Source organism: Tribolium madens, unplaced genomic scaffold (assembly GCF_015345945.1).
Source record: "Tribolium madens isolate multiple individuals breed KSU strain unplaced genomic scaffold, Tmad_KSU_1.1 Scaffold_20;HRSCAF=117;Tcas5.2_LG4, whole genome shotgun sequence".
Taxonomy (NCBI): domain Eukaryota; kingdom Metazoa; phylum Arthropoda; class Insecta; order Coleoptera; family Tenebrionidae; genus Tribolium; species Tribolium madens.
Window position 1 is genome coordinate 4,988,533 of NW_025400985.1, and position 17,626 is coordinate 5,006,158.

At 32.8% G+C, this 17,626-nt stretch overlaps 5 protein-coding genes across 7 annotated transcripts; 3 read left to right on the forward strand and 2 right to left on the reverse strand.

Annotated features, from left to right (window-relative positions):
* Window positions 1–507: 507 nt before the first annotated feature.
* Window positions 508–10,317, forward strand: LOC123005861 (actin-histidine N-methyltransferase). Its single transcript, XM_044399875.1, has 5 exons — window positions 508–1,414; window positions 9,427–9,532; window positions 9,578–9,705; window positions 9,754–9,953; window positions 10,002–10,317. The coding sequence occupies exons 1-5, from the start codon at window positions 657–659 to the stop codon at window positions 10,277–10,279; spliced, it is 1,470 nt and encodes a 489-aa protein (XP_044255810.1). The 5' UTR covers window positions 508–656; the 3' UTR covers window positions 10,280–10,317.
* LOC123005860 lies at window positions 1,472–4,253 on the reverse strand. The gene is made up of 2 exons (XM_044399874.1): window positions 4,046–4,253; window positions 1,472–3,436 (listed from the first exon to the last, which is right to left on the reverse strand). Exons 1-2 carry the CDS (start codon window positions 4,163–4,165, stop codon window positions 1,607–1,609), a joined length of 1,950 nt encoding a protein of 649 aa, XP_044255809.1. The 5' UTR covers window positions 4,166–4,253; the 3' UTR covers window positions 1,472–1,606.
* An 87-nt stretch (window positions 10,318–10,404) lies between the features above and the next one.
* LOC123005864 (ras-related protein Rab-32-like) lies at window positions 10,405–12,634 on the forward strand. Of its 2 annotated transcripts, XM_044399879.1 has the most exons (7): window positions 10,405–10,463; window positions 10,521–10,680; window positions 10,737–10,769; window positions 11,162–11,315; window positions 11,409–11,469; window positions 11,518–11,698; window positions 11,746–12,634. In XM_044399879.1, exons 2-7 carry the CDS (start codon window positions 10,548–10,550, stop codon window positions 11,892–11,894), a joined length of 711 nt encoding a protein of 236 aa, XP_044255814.1. In that variant the 5' UTR covers window positions 10,405–10,463; window positions 10,521–10,547; the 3' UTR covers window positions 11,895–12,634. The 2 variants fall into 2 exon arrangements, with proteins under 2 accessions (XP_044255814.1, XP_044255813.1); XM_044399878.1 differs by lacking the exon at window positions 10,405–10,463 and having other exon boundaries at window positions 10,466–10,680; window positions 11,746–12,632.
* LOC123005865 (mitochondrial import inner membrane translocase subunit Tim9) lies at window positions 11,909–17,611 on the reverse strand. 2 transcript variants are annotated; one of them, XM_044399881.1, is made up of 4 exons: window positions 17,504–17,611; window positions 12,312–12,473; window positions 12,166–12,261; window positions 11,909–12,116 (listed from the first exon to the last, which is right to left on the reverse strand). In XM_044399881.1, the coding sequence occupies exons 2-4, from the start codon at window positions 12,372–12,374 to the stop codon at window positions 11,979–11,981; spliced, it is 297 nt and encodes a 98-aa protein (XP_044255816.1). In that variant the 5' UTR covers window positions 12,375–12,473; window positions 17,504–17,611; the 3' UTR covers window positions 11,909–11,978. The 2 variants fall into 2 exon arrangements, with proteins under 2 accessions (XP_044255816.1, XP_044255817.1); XM_044399882.1 differs by lacking the exon at window positions 17,504–17,611 and having other exon boundaries at window positions 12,312–12,501.
* Window positions 13,003–16,938, forward strand: LOC123005863 (peptidylglycine alpha-hydroxylating monooxygenase). Its single transcript, XM_044399877.1, has 9 exons — window positions 13,003–13,204; window positions 13,931–13,988; window positions 14,044–14,131; window positions 14,463–14,535; window positions 14,583–14,709; window positions 14,763–14,811; window positions 14,861–15,149; window positions 15,199–15,251; window positions 15,331–16,938. The coding sequence occupies exons 1-9, from the start codon at window positions 13,088–13,090 to the stop codon at window positions 15,500–15,502; spliced, it is 1,026 nt and encodes a 341-aa protein (XP_044255812.1). The 5' UTR covers window positions 13,003–13,087; the 3' UTR covers window positions 15,503–16,938.
* Window positions 17,612–17,626: the final 15 nt, after the last annotated feature.

The following is a 17,626-nucleotide window of genomic DNA, read 5'->3' on the forward strand; positions in this document are numbered from 1 at the left end:
TACGACATCTGTCCACATTTTAATAATGAGCAAAAACACAAAAAATAAAAAGCTTAAAGGAAGCTTAACAAATTAAAAACGAGTTTACTTATTTAAAAACAAAGTTTAAAAATGTAAATGAAATATCTTTTATGTATAATGTAAATGATACGATTATTGTGTACCTAGCTTCGAAAGACAACACGGTTGTTTTACTGGTTGCCTCTTACATCTAAAATCTTTAATTTCACTCATTAAAAATGGAAAATAAAATCAATCTTATTTTTGATTCAAGGTATTTAAAAAATCTAAAAGCAGAATGAATTTTACCCTTAATATCCGGAAAATAAATACAATACGAGTAGCACCGTTGAGTTTTTATCTTACTTTTTAATTAAAGCTTTGATAACTGTAAATGAAAAGGATTGATTCAGAGATTTTTTTTGTCTATACTTTATTTCGAAATGCAAGGTAAAAACAGTAAAAACCTATTTTATCAAAAAAACAATTCTGTGGTCACAGTGAGCTGCGTTTACTACACGTCCTGCCATCTATTGTCCACTCCGCGTTTTACTCTATTTATAAAAATTCTAATATTAATCATAAGTGTCTAATACTAACAGCCACACGTGGGTGACCAAAAAGTTTGTGTGTGTTATTTTCTGCAAATCTGCGAAATGGGGCGTAAAAACAAAGTTTCCAAGATCTCACAGCCGGTGAAAAGCAAGACCCAACGTAACCTCACTCCGTCTCAACTCGAACTCGAAGAACTAATCGATAAGTTGCTCAGAATAAGTACACTACCTCAACAGCCTACCGTTCAAAAATCTCTAGAAAATCAGAAAGAGATTAGCAATATTACTGAAAGGGTAAAAAAGCTCGAGGTTGATAAAGATGCAAAAAGCTCAGTCGATAACCGTGCAATTGGCGCCACCGTTGGTAATTTTATGAAGTGGGCGAGTGAAAACGGCGCGCAATTAAATGGGTGTTCAATTGAGGAGTTTGAAGGGTATGGATTGGGGGTTAAAGCAAATGTTGATATAGCAGAGTCGAGTTTGGTCATTGCTGTACCGAGGAAGTTAATGATGAGTGTGGAAAATGCCAAAGAAAGTATTCTCAAAGACTTGATTGAAAAGGATAAGATCTTGGGGAGTATGCCGAATGTGACTTTGGCCATATTTCTACTACTTGAAAAGTTTAAAGGAGACTCGTTTTGGAAGCCCTACATTGATATTTTGCCAAAGAAGTATACTACAGTATTGTACTTCAGTATTGACGAATTGGAGGAACTTAGAGGAAGTCCGACTCTTGAAATCGCTCTAAAACAGATAAAAAGTATCTCACGACAATATGCCTATTTTTACAAACTTTTTGCAACCTCGGATGACCCTGTCAGCAAGATCATGCGGACTCGGTTTAGTTACACCGAATATTGGTGAGTAAAAGCCGGAAATTGCATAATATAATGTAACAAATACATTAAGACCGGAGCTAATTGTCTAAAAAAGTGTTTATTTTGTAACATACAAGTACTTAAAAATACACAACAATGAAAAAACTTGGCAAAGTCTTAATAAATATTGCACACAAAATCACATAAATAAAACAATAAATACAGTTTAAACATTCAAATCATGTAAGGTTTCTTCTCGCTATCCCAAATCGAGTCCGACATACTCTGAAGATGCGATTTGTAGTAATTCTTCTTCTTCTTTCCGAGAGTCTCACACACGAACGTCTTAAACGTCCGCCTTTGGTCAGGTTCTAAAATCGGCGATCTAATTTTAGAACTTAAAAAACTGCCGTTGTAATTCAGTCTCCGTTTTTGTTTTTGCGTCCATTTGAAAATCAGCAAAATGGTCAAAAATACGAGCAAAGAAAGTCCGATGATGGCCAAACTGGCCCAAATCGCCGACTTGACCCCCGATGGCAATTTTAGGAATTCTTCCTCTTCGTAGACGTTTTGGGGTACTTCCACTTTAAGCCGGCCATTGGCCGCGTCTGCTAACGCGTTCTCGATCTCTTCCAGTCTCTCTAATTCTTCGTAATCTAATTTCTCGGTAGTTGTAGTAGGCCGTTTTTCTTTCTTATCAAGCTGATTATTATCTTGGTAAACATCCGGGTAAAGTTGCCGCCAAACAGGAAGGACGTTTTTGTTGGTTTCGATTTTGTAAGTGGGAAAACTAGTGATAGTGTAAGGCGGTTTTGTAGTTTCAGGCAAAACTGAACTTGATTCTGGGATTGTTTTGGGTTTGCGGAAATAGGAGAAACTCTCTGGATTAATATGCCCAATATGGGGCTCCTCATGTGGTTCAGGCTCACGGGTTTTGTTGTGGAAAATGTCGGCCAAATGTAACTGACTCGAACCTCGTTCCCTCTGTTGCACCAATTCCTCAACTGTCATATTTCGTAATCGTAAAATTCGGGATAAGTGTTCACGTTCGATTGGATTCTGCAAAATTTCCATTATTTCTTCTTTGGCGGTCACATTTTTCAGTTTTTTATTAAAAGATATTTCAGTTGTGGGTGCCGGAACAAAGTTTTCAGTCGTTTTTTTAACTGTCATTTCTTCCAAGTCTATGCTCATTTTTAACGGACCATCTGACTCATTTTTCTCTACAACACTCAAAATTTCGTCAACACTTGAATTCACTGCTTTGTCTGGTATTTTTGTTACAATTTCTTCAGGTGACTGAGATATGAGTTTACTCAATTTCGCACTAGTCACAGGCAAAAATTTCCTCATTTTCTCTCTGAAGGAAATTGTTGTAACACCTTCCGTGGTCATTTCTTGTGTAACCACATCCACAGGCGAAACTTTATTATCCTTGTGGCCATGTAAAAGAGCTAATCTTCTCCTCTGAGCTTCAATCACTTCATCTGAACTTAAATGTTCAAAAGATTCACGTTCAAAATTCCGGTTTATATCTTTCTTCAAACCGATCGAAGGTGGCAATCGCCTATATGTGAAATTTTCAGTCGTAGTTTCAGCTTCTTTGGCAAGAGCAGAAATCGCTTCCCGATTCCCTTTTAACAATTCAGAAAGTGACAAATTCCTCTGTTGTAAAACTTCACTCAAACTCAAACCTCCACTTTGCTTCAGAATCGTCTTTAAATCGGGCATTTTCGTTGAACTTTCATCCAGTTTAGTTTTCTGTTTTTTCTCAGCTTCTTGTAATGCTGTAAACGGGTCCCGAATTTTTTCAAAAGTCACAGTTTCTTCATACACGGGGGTAAGTCGTCTCCGATTGTTGGACTTTTGGGTACTTTCCTCACTCATTTCTTCCCAAGGCTCCTTGGCTCTTTTAGGCCAGTCATCTTCAATGAATACTGGGGGTCTTCGTTTGCGCTTCCGAATTCTTCGACGTTTTGGGGTTGCTTCTTCATCGGTTTCGGAATGTGGAATCCATCCGGAGTTATCAGAAGTGGGTGAAAAATAATCCACTGCTCTCCATTCCTGCAATTAAAAAAATCTGTAATCGCGGTGATTAGCTTTTGCCATATAAAATCGAGTTCAATGGACGTCTCTGTAAGGTAAACTACGCACGATGAAGGTCAGCTTTATTATTATTGTACTCGTCGGTTACAAAAGGCGGCAGGAAGTGGGTTTCGACCTAGATTAATTTTTTTGTCTATTGCTGACATATGACTATATGCAATTATCGCGAGATAATTTATTAAAAAGCTTCTGTTATTGAAGATTATTGTGTTAAGGCCACTAATTAAGTCTCTAAAATTAACTCTATTCCAATGACCTAGCGGTTCATCTCCGGGATAATCGATAGATAGCAATAAAAATTGAGGTGAAAGTTTAATTTTACTTTTACACTTGCAATAAATTGTACTTTTACTGGGTCGTAAATCGAATAAGTTAGAATAAGGGTTACGTTTGAAAGTAATGATCCATCCGGTTGTGGTTTTTAAATCGATTATCTTGACTCATTTAACTTTCATTATCAATATAATAGTTTGAATAATAAATAAGTAAACAAGGTTACATATTTGAAATAATTGCAAAATTTCCATTGATTCACGTTTCCTTTATTGATCAAACAAAATGTTCTACCTGGTTGTAGTTATCAAGTCCTCTTCCATCTTCCTGATTTTCTTGATTCTTATCAATATCCTGAGCGAAAGTGATTGCACAAATGAAAAACACACACACTCCCTTGAGTAACTTCATCATCACTCAAGCTCAGTTCATAATACTTTAGCGGAATGTTTGGACAGCAGTCGCATGCTGCACTAAAAGACACTGGATTTGTATTGAGTGATAATTTACCATGTGCTCGGCACGTCTGAAACCTTTCACCAATAGTGGGGAGCGTAGTAGTCAATCAAAGATTGTTTCTGGCACGCCAAGTGCTCTATGGCTTTCTCCAAATTGTACAAACTTCGAGAAAACACTAGCAAAGTGTTTAAATTCCTCGAATGAGCCGCTTAAAATTTTATATCTGCGAAACTGTCAAGGTACTGAAAAGAGCTTTTCATGTTCCGTTAAGCCGAAGAGGGCTGTATTCGGTCGTAAAAGGAAGAAAGTTGTATTCGGGGTTCGTGGAAGCTCTTTATTTTTAAAGCAGACGACGCCGAGAGAGTGACAACATTTTAATCTCATTCGGTGGCCCGGAGGGATATGTGGTATTTCAGAATATTTGATGCAAGAGAGGAAGTTTTACTAAGAAAAAATTCGTTTGCATTAATTACCCCGATTAAGCAATCAACCGGTTATTGATACGACTTGCAGAAGAGCATTGGTTTTTTGACAAGAGTATTGTTGCAATATGTTATGTAACTTTTTCTTAATTACAAGGCTTTGAACTGGTGTTCCAAGTCGGTACGGCATAATTTCATTATCCACAAATTTGACGAATTAAGGGGTGTTGATTTAGTTACGTGTAGGGGAATTTATGGGCAATTATCTGGGGATGAAACTATTGTACAGGCAGACTAAAAATAACAGGAAAAACATTTTTTGCAAATGAATTTACGCAAGTTAAATAACAAAAATATTTACGAAAAACATAATTTTAATAAATAGCAACTTAAAGAAACAGCTTTAAGATAAAAAACAAAGTCATTTTTAACAAGAATTTTCTTTATTTAATTAATAAATTAATTGTCAAAGTGACATAGTTGTCAAATAAATAAAACCGCCAATATGATAAGACTTAAAAAGCAGAGAAAAATTATTGTAAGTTCAAAATCAAGAGAAAAATCAACTTTTTTTTTTCACGGAATCAGAATAATGAAGTTTTAATTACAGATTTGCTCGTTTCAGGTGAAGCAAAAAATGCTTTTCTTTCGCAGTTTTGGCGTAAAATTTCCTCTTGTAAACTCAATCTGAGGATGTTAAAAAAATTCTAGTTATAAAAAATTCGAAATTATGAGAGTTTAAATTTTGCACTTTGACTCTATTTCTGTTGTAAAAGTTTTTTTGCTACAAAAGAGGCAACAAGGAGGTAACTCTGTTTAATGTTATTTGTGGCTTTTATTAGCAAAATTTTTGCACCTAAATAATTATAAAAAGACATATACAAAATGTCAAAAATTTTTGACAGATAGAATTTTTTAAAGATTTTTCCATGTTCCTGGTACCTTATCTTACCTGAAATTTTTCTCTGGGGCGCGAGTTCTGTCACACCTTGTACTTATTAGCGAAACAAAAATTAGTTGTGTCTAAATGTCAAATATAGTTTCCTCCCAACCGGAAATAAAGTAAGACTTTATTCCCCTGTGAATAAAATACATCGAGTTTTACTCTTCAAATAAATGGAGTTGAATTAAATCTTTTCAGTGTTTTTTTTATATAAACAAACTCTTAAAATTGCAATTGAGTGAAGTGAATATTTTCACAAATTATTTTGACATTATTTGACAAATTTATTATTTTCTTATGTTATTATTAATTTAGTCTGTTAGGAGAAAAGTTTTGTAGGTATATATGGAACAAACATGGTTAATCCCTCGAATGAAAATTATAGGTACATTCTCGGGATTAAAAAAAATGTTTATTCCCTTTATACATAAATATTAAATATCTCTTATCTGCTTTTCTTGTGGTAAAACTGTTGTAAAATCATATTAAAAGCTGCAGAATTTTTCAGTTATGATCCATTTTTTAAAAATTTAATTCTTCAAGTCTCAAACAGATTAATTTAATTTGAATAATAAATATCTAAACAAATAGCAAGGGTTCTAATGAGGCTTCAGTTTATTTTCGTTTTTAAATTTTGTTCAACTTGAAACTGATTTTTAAATCCAAGACAACTTTCCCATTCTTTTCTTTTTTGATTTAACAATAAAATCTCACCGGGACAAATAGAGAATAGACCCTGTCAATTATATAATTTCTTGAAAATGGGTCCAAAGACATTAAAATGGCCAATGGCTTAAATTACAACTTTGCGCTTTTATCCTTCTTTTCCAGTCAATTAAAGGCCCAAACCTATAATTTCTAAAGAAAAGGAGTCAATGTTAACATGACAATGACTTTTCAACCTTCCACTCTATATAATTATTCCTTCCACTACAATCCAAGATTCACAAAAGCCTGTTACAAGCTTGTGAAATTTTATTTTCTCGTAAATTGAAGCATCAAAGCATTTTATACATAAAATAAATTTTGAAAGCTTTACCGCCTCGTGGATTATCAAGTCATTAACACCCCTCTATATACCAAATCAGCTAAACCTTGCGAAACAATCTCAATAAACTTGTGAGCATAGCGTGAGTGAATAGACAGTTTTCACTTTGAAATAGCGAGCATATAATTTGATTTTCATCTGTTCGATAAGGCCTTTTTTCTCAATAATTCAGGAGGTAATTTTTGGATCAAGTCTCGCGGGACTGAAAGGAATTCAGAAAAGTTTTTGTTGGTCTTTTAATCTCTTCCTTATAGTCGGAGATTTATTGGAAATGTACACAAAGGTGCGGATTACGTTGACACTGCGATAAATTAAGCTGAGACAATAGTGACTTTCTCTTTTTACATTTTATTAGTCGTAGCGGAAAACTATTTACCGTTTTATTGTTCACACTGTGTAAAGCATCAGACGATTTCAATGTCAGGTGTCCCAGTACGTATTGTGGCTGCACTTTCTCCCATCGACATTTTTCAATTACCATAAAGAAAATAACCGACCACATGGTGAATATTGGATGCCACGATTTCCTGTTCTAGTTGAGAATTTTTACCTACTTAGACCGCGTCATGAAAGTTTATTTTGGCACCTGCAAAATGATTAAAAATTCTAAACACAGGTAGAAATTTGCTGTGAACTAAGAATGAAGAATGAGACTTGTGTTCTGCAATTTTCAATTTTCCTGAATAATTAAACGAAAGCGAAATTATTTTTGACTCTCCTGTTTTAGCTTGAAAATGATTAATAAGTCGAATTTCTGTTTCTCGCAATCAGCAAGACTGCGGAACGATTTCATTTTCGTACTAATTTGATAACTGGTAATAAGAAGTTATTAAAAACGTAGTTAATTTAGAATTTCAACGACTTTAGCTCACATGTTACGGTAAATAAATGTACGACTTGCTTAATTTATGTAATTACAGTCCCATCAAAAATGGAAAGTTTTATAATCACTTATTCCAACCATGTTAAATGTCGTTTTAACTGAATTCGTTTAAATATCAAAGAAAGTGAAGAAGTGTGCGTTTTAACAATCGTTTTCAGTTTCTGATTACAATTTCAAAATACCGAATTTTAAACAACTTGTTTACAACCAGATTTTGATGTATTCAAGAAAATGTCGAAATGAAAAACCTGATGTAACTGAGAAGTTACTGTTTTTTATAAACGTAATAAATTGTGGACACACATCCTTAATAATCGGTCAATATAAAATATGGATATGGCAGTTATTATATAACAAATGTGTGTATTGTAATGATATTTATTTATTATTGTTACGTAAATCGAGTGATATCACTTTTTAAATTGTTACTATTTGTCGTCCTTCAGTCCACTCCTTATAGGAGGCGTATCAATAATAATAACTAATAACAAAACTGCGCAAATTACAGTTGATAAAAATAACTGAAACGAGGAATTTATTTAATTACTTGACCCGACCTTATATCTGCAAATTTCTTAAATTTTGTAAAATTTATTGTGACTAACACGTTTAGATTGAATGCTTTTTTACCAAAAACAAAGTATATTGCCAACCTGTGATAAACCTTGACATGTCATTTGCTAGCAAATTTTTATCACTTGAGAAATAATTTCGTTAATTATTCTATTCTTGAATGCCTGTTTTTGTAGAAAAGTAAAAGGTTGGCTCATTGTTTAATTGTTTAGTATAATTTCTCAAATTAAAAAATATCACATTGTTATAAAATGTACAAAACATTGCCTTTCTTTTTAGCAATATTTGCATATTTTAAAGCTATTCACAGGAAAACATATTACTTGTTTACTTTTGGTGTTTATCTTGGCGCTTTTATTAAATTTTTTCTTGAAAAATGTGTCCTCACAAAAGGATACACTTTTGTGCTTCAAAAATCAAATAGGGTGATGGCATTTTAAACATCACAAGGAGGGACTTCTCGCATTTTTGCTTGTATTGATTTTTACGAGGAAATAGCAATCAACGTTCCATGATTTCAATGCTTCATAATTTCCATTTAATTGATAACTTTCCATTAGGAAAAAACTGAAGTGAGTTATTTCCTCGTGCAAGTGCTCCAGTTTGTTTCGACTGGCTTTTTCAAGTGAGAAAGCGAGAAAAGTGCATTTAAAATTTTTGTCCAGATTGTGGAAAACAAAATATGACATTTAAATTTCATATACAATTCTTATGTAAGCACTTACACAATTTAACAACATCGTAAATTTGAAATAAAAACTCGCTTCTAAAAAATGTGAATTCGTTTATTATGATAAACCTCTTATATTGTTATTTATGACAGAGATATTCTATTTTCGTTCCAAAATGCGGTTATTTTTAAACGAGTTTGGACGATCAAGGTCAAGGATAAAATCTTATCTGTTTGCATAATTATTTGTTTTTAATCGTTAACATGATTGGCATCAGGAAAATAGCAATTATCATCAAATTCTCGTCTATTAATAAAAGGTGAAAGCACTGAAATTATCTTCATTTGTGTTATTATTGTAACACGCAAATTCAATAATGATTTCATATCATACTTTCTAGGAGACGAATTTGAATTTTTTAAGTCCTTATTTAAATAAAATTGTCGTATGTCGACGAGTAAAAGTAACAAGTAATGAGATTCACATGAAATGGCTCAATTTTCTCATGAATTTTTTAATTAGGGATAGTTTTGGCGAAAGTGATGCTCAATGTATGTTTATATTAGCGATCTTTTCATGTGGAACATGAAAGTATGAGAAATTATATCATTTGTAATAATTAGAGCGGCGGTCCCAACATGCAAAGATCTGAAAAAAGCACATATAAATTTTCTAGTTGGGCAGTTTCTACTGTGATGACACGTCAAAACACCATCCCTTTCCAAGAGAATTACTACGCTCTTATACCATTATGGGACATGTGCAACCACACAAACGGAACTGTAAGTTTAATTAATGCTTTTTTCGAAAGTAATTAAACATTTCAGATATCGACAGCTTACAACCCGGTCCTCGATCGCAGCGAATGTTTAGCGGTAAAAAACTTCAAAGCCGGAGAACAATTATTCATTTTCTACGGAAGCAGAAGTAACGCCGATCTTTTTGTTCACAACGGGTGGGTTTTCTAATTAAAACTTGCTCCCCTTTAAATAAAACGTTTCAGATTTGTGTTCGAAAACAACGATTACGATTGTTATTGGATCCGTTTGGGGATAAGCAAGTCTGACCCTCTGCAACAGAAGAGGAATCATTTGTTGAGTAAATTGTCGATATCGAGCACTTGCGACTTTTCTATTAGAAAAGGTGCGAAACCGATCGACGGCCAGCTGTTGGCCTTCTTGCGCGTTTTCAACATGAACGAGGGCAAGTCGTCTTTGCAATTTTCACAAGTTTGTGACTTTTCCGTTTTAGAACAACTCGATCATTGGATAAACAGCGACAAAAGCGCCGATTTGGGGTACATCGACTGTGCTCTAGACACGGCTTTGGAAGCAAAATCGTGGCGGTTTCTTCACGCTAGGCTTAAGCTTCTTTTATCAACATACAAAACGACATTGGAAGAAGACGAGAAATTTATATCAGAAGCTCAAGCAACGCCTAATCGCCTTATGGCGATAAAAATGAGGACGACGGAGAAACGCATCATCCGAGAAACACTCGAATATGTGGAACAGTACATCCAACATTAATTTTTTGTGAAAATAAAACAAATAAACGATAAACAAGTGGTGCCATCTGTTTATAACACCATTCCTGCTATCCTGCTATCGATTTTCCTGCGGAATGTCGGCAGATGGCGACAAAACGCTTTCCTTTATCTTAATTTATTATCCAAGTTTAGCGCCAATTCCACCTGACTGAACAATGCACAAAGTACTGAGCCTGATAAGTGAGAACTAACAATGAGTTGATAAGTTTACTTTTTTATAGTGTTTTTTGAAATGACAAACTTTGCTCATGGATAGTGAATATTGTGCCTCTGGAGAAGAATCGCTCCAGTCTAGTTTGTCCGAAGATGAGCGTCTTTTACTCAGATTTCGTAAAAAGGAATTACTTTTCAAAATTCTAGTCATTGGAGATTTTGGAGTTGGTATTTTTGCCAATTTTGCTAAAGGATGGATAATTTAAAGTTATTATTTTTTTCAGGGAAAACTTCTATAATTAGGCGGTACGCTGATGGTGAGTGATAAGAATCTGATTTAAAGATAAACAAGTTTTTATGTGTATTTAATATGTTCGGGGTATTTCACGAATTCCTGAAATAATCGATAAAAACCGCATTCCTTACATACTTTGTCTAATCAATATCTAACTGTATGAATAGGGAAGGAAGCGAAATTTAAATCGTTCAGAAAATAGACTAGTCCTTTTAAAAAAATTAACCCTCAGGATACAAAATCTGCCAAACGCCAACTTCATTATTTTATTTACTCCCCAGCGATAAAATTTTCAGCGTATTGTAAAAGTGAGGTGAAAAGACAAGAATTTTATCTGTTATCATTGCATTATGTAGATTACTAAGCCATCTCTTATTTATTTTTTTAATTAAATCCGATTTTTTTTACATGTAGGTACATTTTCTTCTTCATACAAAATTACAATCGGCGCCGACTTCGCAATAAAATCTTTGACATGGGATAAAAATACTCAAGTTAATGTGCAATTATGGGATATTGCGGGGCATGAACGATTTGGTTACTTGACAGGTGTATACTACAGATATGCGTAAGGAAGTTTTACAATTACGTTAATTCATAAATTCAAGGACATTGTGATAAAGAACAATTATTCATTCATTATTGCCCTTTTATTTTTTAGAGTTGCTGCCGCTATTGTTTTTGATCTGACAAGGCCCGAGACTTTTAAGTCGGTAGAAAAGGTATTAAAATATGAAAATTTTATTGTTTTATTCATATTTTTTCTTTAGTGGTTACTCGATCTTCGTAAAAAAGTACATTTGCCGGGGGGTGTTCCTGTACCTGTGGTGATTTTAGCAAATAAGGGTGATATTACTATTGCAACACTGCCTCAAGAAATTGTGCATTTCTGCGAAAAGTATAACATATTAGCTTGGTTTATCACTTCGGCCAAGGATAATGTCCATATAGGTAAAACTAAATGTTATACAAATGTAGTAATTTATTTTTTATTGCAGATGAGGCAATGTTAACACTGATAAATGCAGCAGTGGAAAATCACGAAAATTTACAATTTCCTGCTTCTGTTGACAATGACGTGGTTCATTTAACGAATGAGGATACTCAATTTTATCAAAACAATCAAACCCACTGTTGTCAAAGATGAAAAACGAAAAAACGGAAATTTAAAGATGAAACTATATTTTATAACAAACTAGCAAATCAATAACAAACACAAATAAATTATCGTTCAGGTCGGATTTTGACCGAGTTTTTGTGCCGCTGCGATTGCATTTTCATTGGCAAGCATCTGGAATTCCTGGAATCTTTGAGAAATACGTTGGTTTACTTTAAGGAATTTTTCTAGACAATTTAACGCACAGCGATCCTGTAATAAGCAGATAAAATAAACAGAAACAAAAATACATGTTACCCACTTCACTCCCTTTAATATTCCGAGATGTAAAATCCGAAACACAGTCGGTGAAACACAATTCAGCTAATTTATTGTAAGAGATTAAAAAATCTTTAAACTGGAAAATACAAATTTTCAGATTTGGAAAAGTTTCGCTTTTTCAATTACCGTTTTAACTTGTTCGGCATCGACATTTTCGAGGCCTGCACTGGGGGGGAGTGTCACATTCATCTTAATTTAAAGTTTTTGTTGAGATTTTCACGAGGAAAATTTTTGAGGTTAGGAAAATCTCTGGTTGTCACTCAATAGGCAGGTAGGTAAAATAGGAAACTGTAAACAATTATATTGAACTGTAATTTTAATTCAAAAGAAATGTAAGCAATTATAATGTGTTTTTGTATGCACAGCAAATCTACAGTTTTTATCACTTATAAAAAATCTTTTTCCCTACGACAGACTCAGTTTATTAAAGCAATAATATAGTTTGGTTTACTGGTTGCCTACCCGATAGCGGCCCCATAAATGATATTCTTTAAAATTATTCTTTAATTCTTACATAAGTATTATTTAATTTATATTTGTTATAAAACTTTATTCATTGAGTTTTCAAATAATTTACAATTAAATATTGTACTTGAGTATATGAACAGTGTTTCTTTTTCCTTTCTTCAGTTGAGAATCAATAAATGTAAATCTGATCTCCCCATACTGTTTACAAAAATGGCTTTACAATTATTTGAACCCTTATAAAATACCAATCACTTCAGTATATAAATACTAATTAACCACAAGAGTTACTTATCTAAGAACAAACACCACCATATGTTTAATTGAAATTCCCGCCTACACGTTGACGTCACTCTGCTGGTTATTGACTGTGGTTGGTTACTGAAAGAACTAACAGAACAAAATGCGACCTGTAACTTAGATCGATTAGTAGAAGCATGGGAGGAAGACATACGCTACATATTGTGGGTGCTGTTTTAATTTTAATACAAGTAACATGTTCTCTAGAAGTGAAAAAATTCCCTTTACGTATGCCCAATGTCTATCCTGACAGGGTGAGTAACTGTTAATTGGTTTATGTTCGTGTGGTTGCCTAGTTCAGTAGTTCCATTGATGAGAATGGTCCACTTACTTAGCCGAAAATTGCGGGAAATATTCAATTCCTATAGTGTACCACATTGGAACAGGAAATTACAAACACAAATCGATTATTAAACAACAGAAATTTATTTTACTAACATGGCTTGAGTTTCATAATTTTTCATCCTTTGATTTTTTATGATATAGAGGAAACAGGAAAAACATTATCTAAAAATCTTGACAGTTCATAACAATAGCGTTTTCATGTCTAAAAAATATTTTATAATGTGGTAGAGTTAATTATGTTTGTGTTATTGTGTTGGAACTGTTGAATTATTTTGTTTACATTTTGCAATACATTTTACTACATTTCCTTGGCCACAAGGTGTTTAAAATACATAAAACATATCTATGCATAAGCTCTGATAATATAAATTTTAGTACTTATACGATATTTTTATGAATATCAATTTTTTATAAAACAGCTAAAAAGGTTCAGTAATCTGAAAAAATTCTGACGACTAAATTGGCTCTAAATTTAAAGATATTTCAATTTTCGCTTCCATCAAAATTATTGTTGTAACAAAACTTCACAAAAATTACACTAATTGGACTGTTTTTATAAAAGAAGTAAATATTTCCCTTAATTTCTTTGCTTTGATTAATAGTAGACTTGTTGCAAGCTTTATAATAATTTTTAGGACGAGTCATATTTCTGCACTCCCGTTCGAGTAGTCCCTGACAAAAGTTTTTACATCGGTAAGCTTTAAATATGTTTTTTTTTAATAAAAACAATACTGATAATAAAAATTAGTGGGTTTTGAGCCAACTGCTACAATGGATGTCGTCCACCACATGATTGTTTTTGGGTGCTCAAAACCTGGAACCACTGATACATACTGGTAAGTTTTTTTGTGTTACTGTTTCGGAAATGCTTCTCACCATGTTTGTAATCTAATTCACAAAAAAAAATTAATAAACTACTTAGAAGTTATAACTACTACAAATTGAATTTTAAGTAAAAATATAAAAATGAAATATTTTGTTGCTACCCTTGTGAGAAGAACGCGCTAAAGTAGTATTTCTTAACTTTTTGCTACTGTTATTGGTCCGAAACGCTGCACTAGAGCAGCAACAATGTTTTTTGTAACTCTACAATCAAAATTTGAAATATGTATAGACTTTTGAAAAAAACGCTTCCTTATGACCTCCTCATTTGTTTCTTATTCACAGGGATTGCGGCGAAATGGCATCGGATTCTAGTTCAAGTTTAAGAAAAGCGAATCCTTGCGCAGAAGGGTCAAATGTAAGTTTTTACTTTGCAACCTGAATTAGTGATGAGAAACCCTTTAGGTAATTTATGCATGGGCTTTGAATGCCAAACCATTGAAACTTCCCGAAAACGTTGGCTTTCAAGTCGGAGCAGGGACAAAAATTCAATACTTAGTTCTACAAATTCACTACTCGAAGAAGTTTAAAGGTAATATGAAGCTTCTTTATTAGGTAAAATACCGACAAATGTTTTTTTTTTAGAAAATGAAAGTGATAATTCGGGCTTGAATCTCATATACACGGAGGAACCGTTAGTAGAATTTTAGGAATTTGAAACAATTCTAAAGTTTTGATTTTAGACAAAGTAAATTAGCTGGAGTTTTGCTACTAGGAACTGGTGGTGCTATTCCTCCACGTTCTGTGACACATATGGAAACGCTTTGTCAAATTAGAGAGAAGAAAACTATTTATCCTTTTGCCTATAGAACACACACGCACAGTTTAGGCAGAGTTGTATCCGGTTACAGTGTTCATAGAGATAAATCTGGCATGGATCATTGGTCACTTTTAGGAAAACGTAATCCCAATACGCCGCAAATGTTTTATCCTATTTTTAACAAAGGCCCTATACGATACGGAGACAGACTTGTAAGTTGTAAAGCTACTTTTACATCTGGGAATAATAAATATTTCACAGGCAGCCAGATGTACAATGGACAGCACTAATAAAACCGAATATACTATCGTAGGGTAAGTATTTGTTATGTATGCCATACATAATGTACAACTTTCTTCATCTTCTGCATTGTAATCAATCTTTGTTTTTTAGCCCTAAACATGATAATGAAATGTGCAACTTTTACATAATATATTACGTCGAGCAAGGTACACCACTGGACATGAAATATTGCATATCTGAAGGACCACCATATTTCTATTGGCGCAACGACGAAAACGACTTAAATAACATTCCAGATGAAGAGGCATCCACTTTAATATAAAATGACCAAAGCAACTGTTGTGACCATCAAAAAATATATTTCATTATAGTATTATATTTTTGTAGGCATTATTTTCAGCACCATAAAAAATTATTTAACTATGAACCAGGGAAATGCAGGAGCATATTTTAAATACGTATTACAGCACAAACGTAACGCTATTTTTGGTGCATTCTACGAGTACTTACGAATATTTATTTATTTGACATCACTTTTGATAGTATTTTTATTTTATATTATTTTAGACAAGGATTATTTATCTCAAAACGTAATGTTAAAATGACAAGCCAAACGATTTAAACATTCCTTGTAGCACGAAATCTATGCACATTTATTTAGAGAGTGTAGATAGGAGATTAATTTTTATAGTTGAACTACTGTACTAGAAAGTGGCAGTCCTCTCTTTCCATTTTATATGTTTTCGTCACTACAGAAAGGTTTCGACTTAATTTTTATCTATGCACTGATGTACTTAATCTTGTGACCTTTGTAGATATAAATTAGAATATTATAAAAATGTATTTTATGTCAGCATACATGATAAACTAAGAAAAAATTATGAAAAAAATATTCGTACGGTTACATGTATACTAATTTTATATAATATCGTTACAGAGACTATGTATATTTGTTTTTATTATAATATAATACCCGCAGTATCGATTTTGTTTTTTATATTTCATTATATTGGTACATTACGTCGTGTACCACATATTTTAAACAGTGATTGTTGATGTTTTTTACAAATTTAAAGTACTGTTACACTTGTTACTTTACCCGTGATACTATTTATTAGTTCTCCTTTATTTTTAATCTTTCAAATCAATAAACAAAAACTTCATTTAAGTAAAGGGTACTCATCAATGCCTTGCACTTAAAATTACCAAACGAATCTCTAATAGAGCCTACAAAAACTCAAGATTGAAAATAATGGAGAGTTGATCAGTTTTATTAGAAATTTTATCCGAATTTATTGTAGTTAGGCAAGTTTAGCTTTTATGGCATGGTTACAATCCCATGTGTCATATTAGATGTACTTAGTATCTAAGCTGTGATTATTTTTGGCAATTGCATGTAATATATCAGATATATTTTATTTTCTAACTTGTCAGTAAAATAGGAGATATCAACACTTATTTGATTCGGATTAAGAATGAAGCAAAGGTCGATTTTTGTATTAAGTTGAAAATGCTTGTCTCTTTTTGTCCAAATTGGCACAGTGTTGTTATAAGGAGAAAAATTGCTTAACTTATTTTGGGGGGTAGATAATTTATTTTATTTTTGTTCGATTAGTTGGGAATGATGGCGTGAAAAATTTCAAGGCAATGTACTGATAATTATCTAAGACTAATTATATCTAATGTTACTTCTATCTAAAATGTATATTTGTACAGAGAACAACAATAAATGTAAATGGTGTATCTTTTTTATGTATAGTAGTGTGTAGAGTTGTTTATGTACCTAAGTATGCTACATAATAATTATGACTAGAACACATCTTTAAAACTAAACAAATTGGTGAAAAGGCCTAAACCAAGTCTTAAAATGTTTTTTTTTGAGAAGTTCATTCAGCTGTAACTTTTTAAAAGTACCACGTTGTAATTCCTGTTAGGGGCGCCACTAGACCAACAAATGGTCAAGTGTCATCTAAAATGGCGGGAAATGTTCATTCGGTTATTTATGTTATTGAAAAAATTTTAAGGCTTCACAATTATTGCATTATGTTTTCGAAATAAATATTTTCATTTTAGTGCAAAAAACGAAAGATGACAGATGAGAATTAATCAGAAAAATAAAATAAAATAAAATGAATAAAAACAGCGGTTTCTTCATTTGGTTTCGAACAAAGTTAATATAAAAAAGACGAACTTTTTATAACAACCTGTGCTTAACTAGAAAGAGTTACTCATTTTAATTTAAACATTATAAATTTACCAAGGTATTAAGTATTTCTGATTGTGAAAATGTAACCTAAAATTTACACGGAAATTTTCCACTTACCTACTTTAAGAGTGAAGAAACATTTACGGCAAGATTAGTAGAACTAATTCTTGTCTGTGTAGGCTTTTATGTAAAGATCTTGTAATTACTCTTTACACCAAATCAAATACAAACACTCTGTTA

Bases quoted from the DNA above. Each gene is read 5' to 3' on its own strand.
- LOC123005861 (XM_044399875.1), top strand. From the start codon at position 657: ATGGGGCGTAAAAACAAAGTTTCCAAGATCTCACAGCCGGTGAAAAGC. The intron at 9,533-9,577 runs GTAAGTTTAATT...TAAACATTTCAG, and splicing joins GCAACCACACAAACGGAACT to ATATCGACAGCTTACAACCC. The intron at 9,706-9,753 runs GTGGGTTTTCTA...AAAACGTTTCAG, and splicing joins GATCTTTTTGTTCACAACGG to ATTTGTGTTCGAAAACAACG.
- LOC123005860 (XM_044399874.1), bottom strand. From the start codon at position 4,165: ATGATGAAGTTACTCAAGGGAGTGTGTGTGTTTTTCATTTGTGCAATC. The intron at 3,437-4,045 runs GTAGAACATTTT...TTTTAATTGCAG, and splicing joins GACTTGATAACTACAACCAG to GAATGGAGAGCAGTGGATTA.
- LOC123005864 (XM_044399879.1), top strand. From the start codon at position 10,548: ATGGATAGTGAATATTGTGCCTCTGGAGAAGAATCGCTCCAGTCTAGT. The intron at 10,681-10,736 runs GTATTTTTGCCA...TATTTTTTTCAG, and splicing joins CATTGGAGATTTTGGAGTTG to GGAAAACTTCTATAATTAGG. The intron at 11,470-11,517 runs GTATTAAAATAT...TTTTTTCTTTAG, and splicing joins CTTTTAAGTCGGTAGAAAAG to TGGTTACTCGATCTTCGTAA.
- LOC123005865 (XM_044399881.1), bottom strand. From the start codon at position 12,374: ATGAATGTGACACTCCCCCCCAGTGCAGGCCTCGAAAATGTCGATGCC. The intron at 12,262-12,311 runs GTAATTGAAAAA...TGTATTTTCCAG, and splicing joins ATGCCGAACAAGTTAAAACG to TTTAAAGATTTTTTAATCTC. The intron at 12,117-12,165 runs GTGGGTAACATG...TGCTTATTACAG, and splicing joins GGAATATTAAAGGGAGTGAA to GATCGCTGTGCGTTAAATTG.
- LOC123005863 (XM_044399877.1), top strand. From the start codon at position 13,088: ATGGGAGGAAGACATACGCTACATATTGTGGGTGCTGTTTTAATTTTA. The intron at 14,536-14,582 runs GTAAGTTTTTAC...GAAACCCTTTAG, and splicing joins CTTGCGCAGAAGGGTCAAAT to GTAATTTATGCATGGGCTTT. The intron at 14,710-14,762 runs GTAATATGAAGC...TTTTTTTTTTAG, and splicing joins CTACTCGAAGAAGTTTAAAG to AAAATGAAAGTGATAATTCG.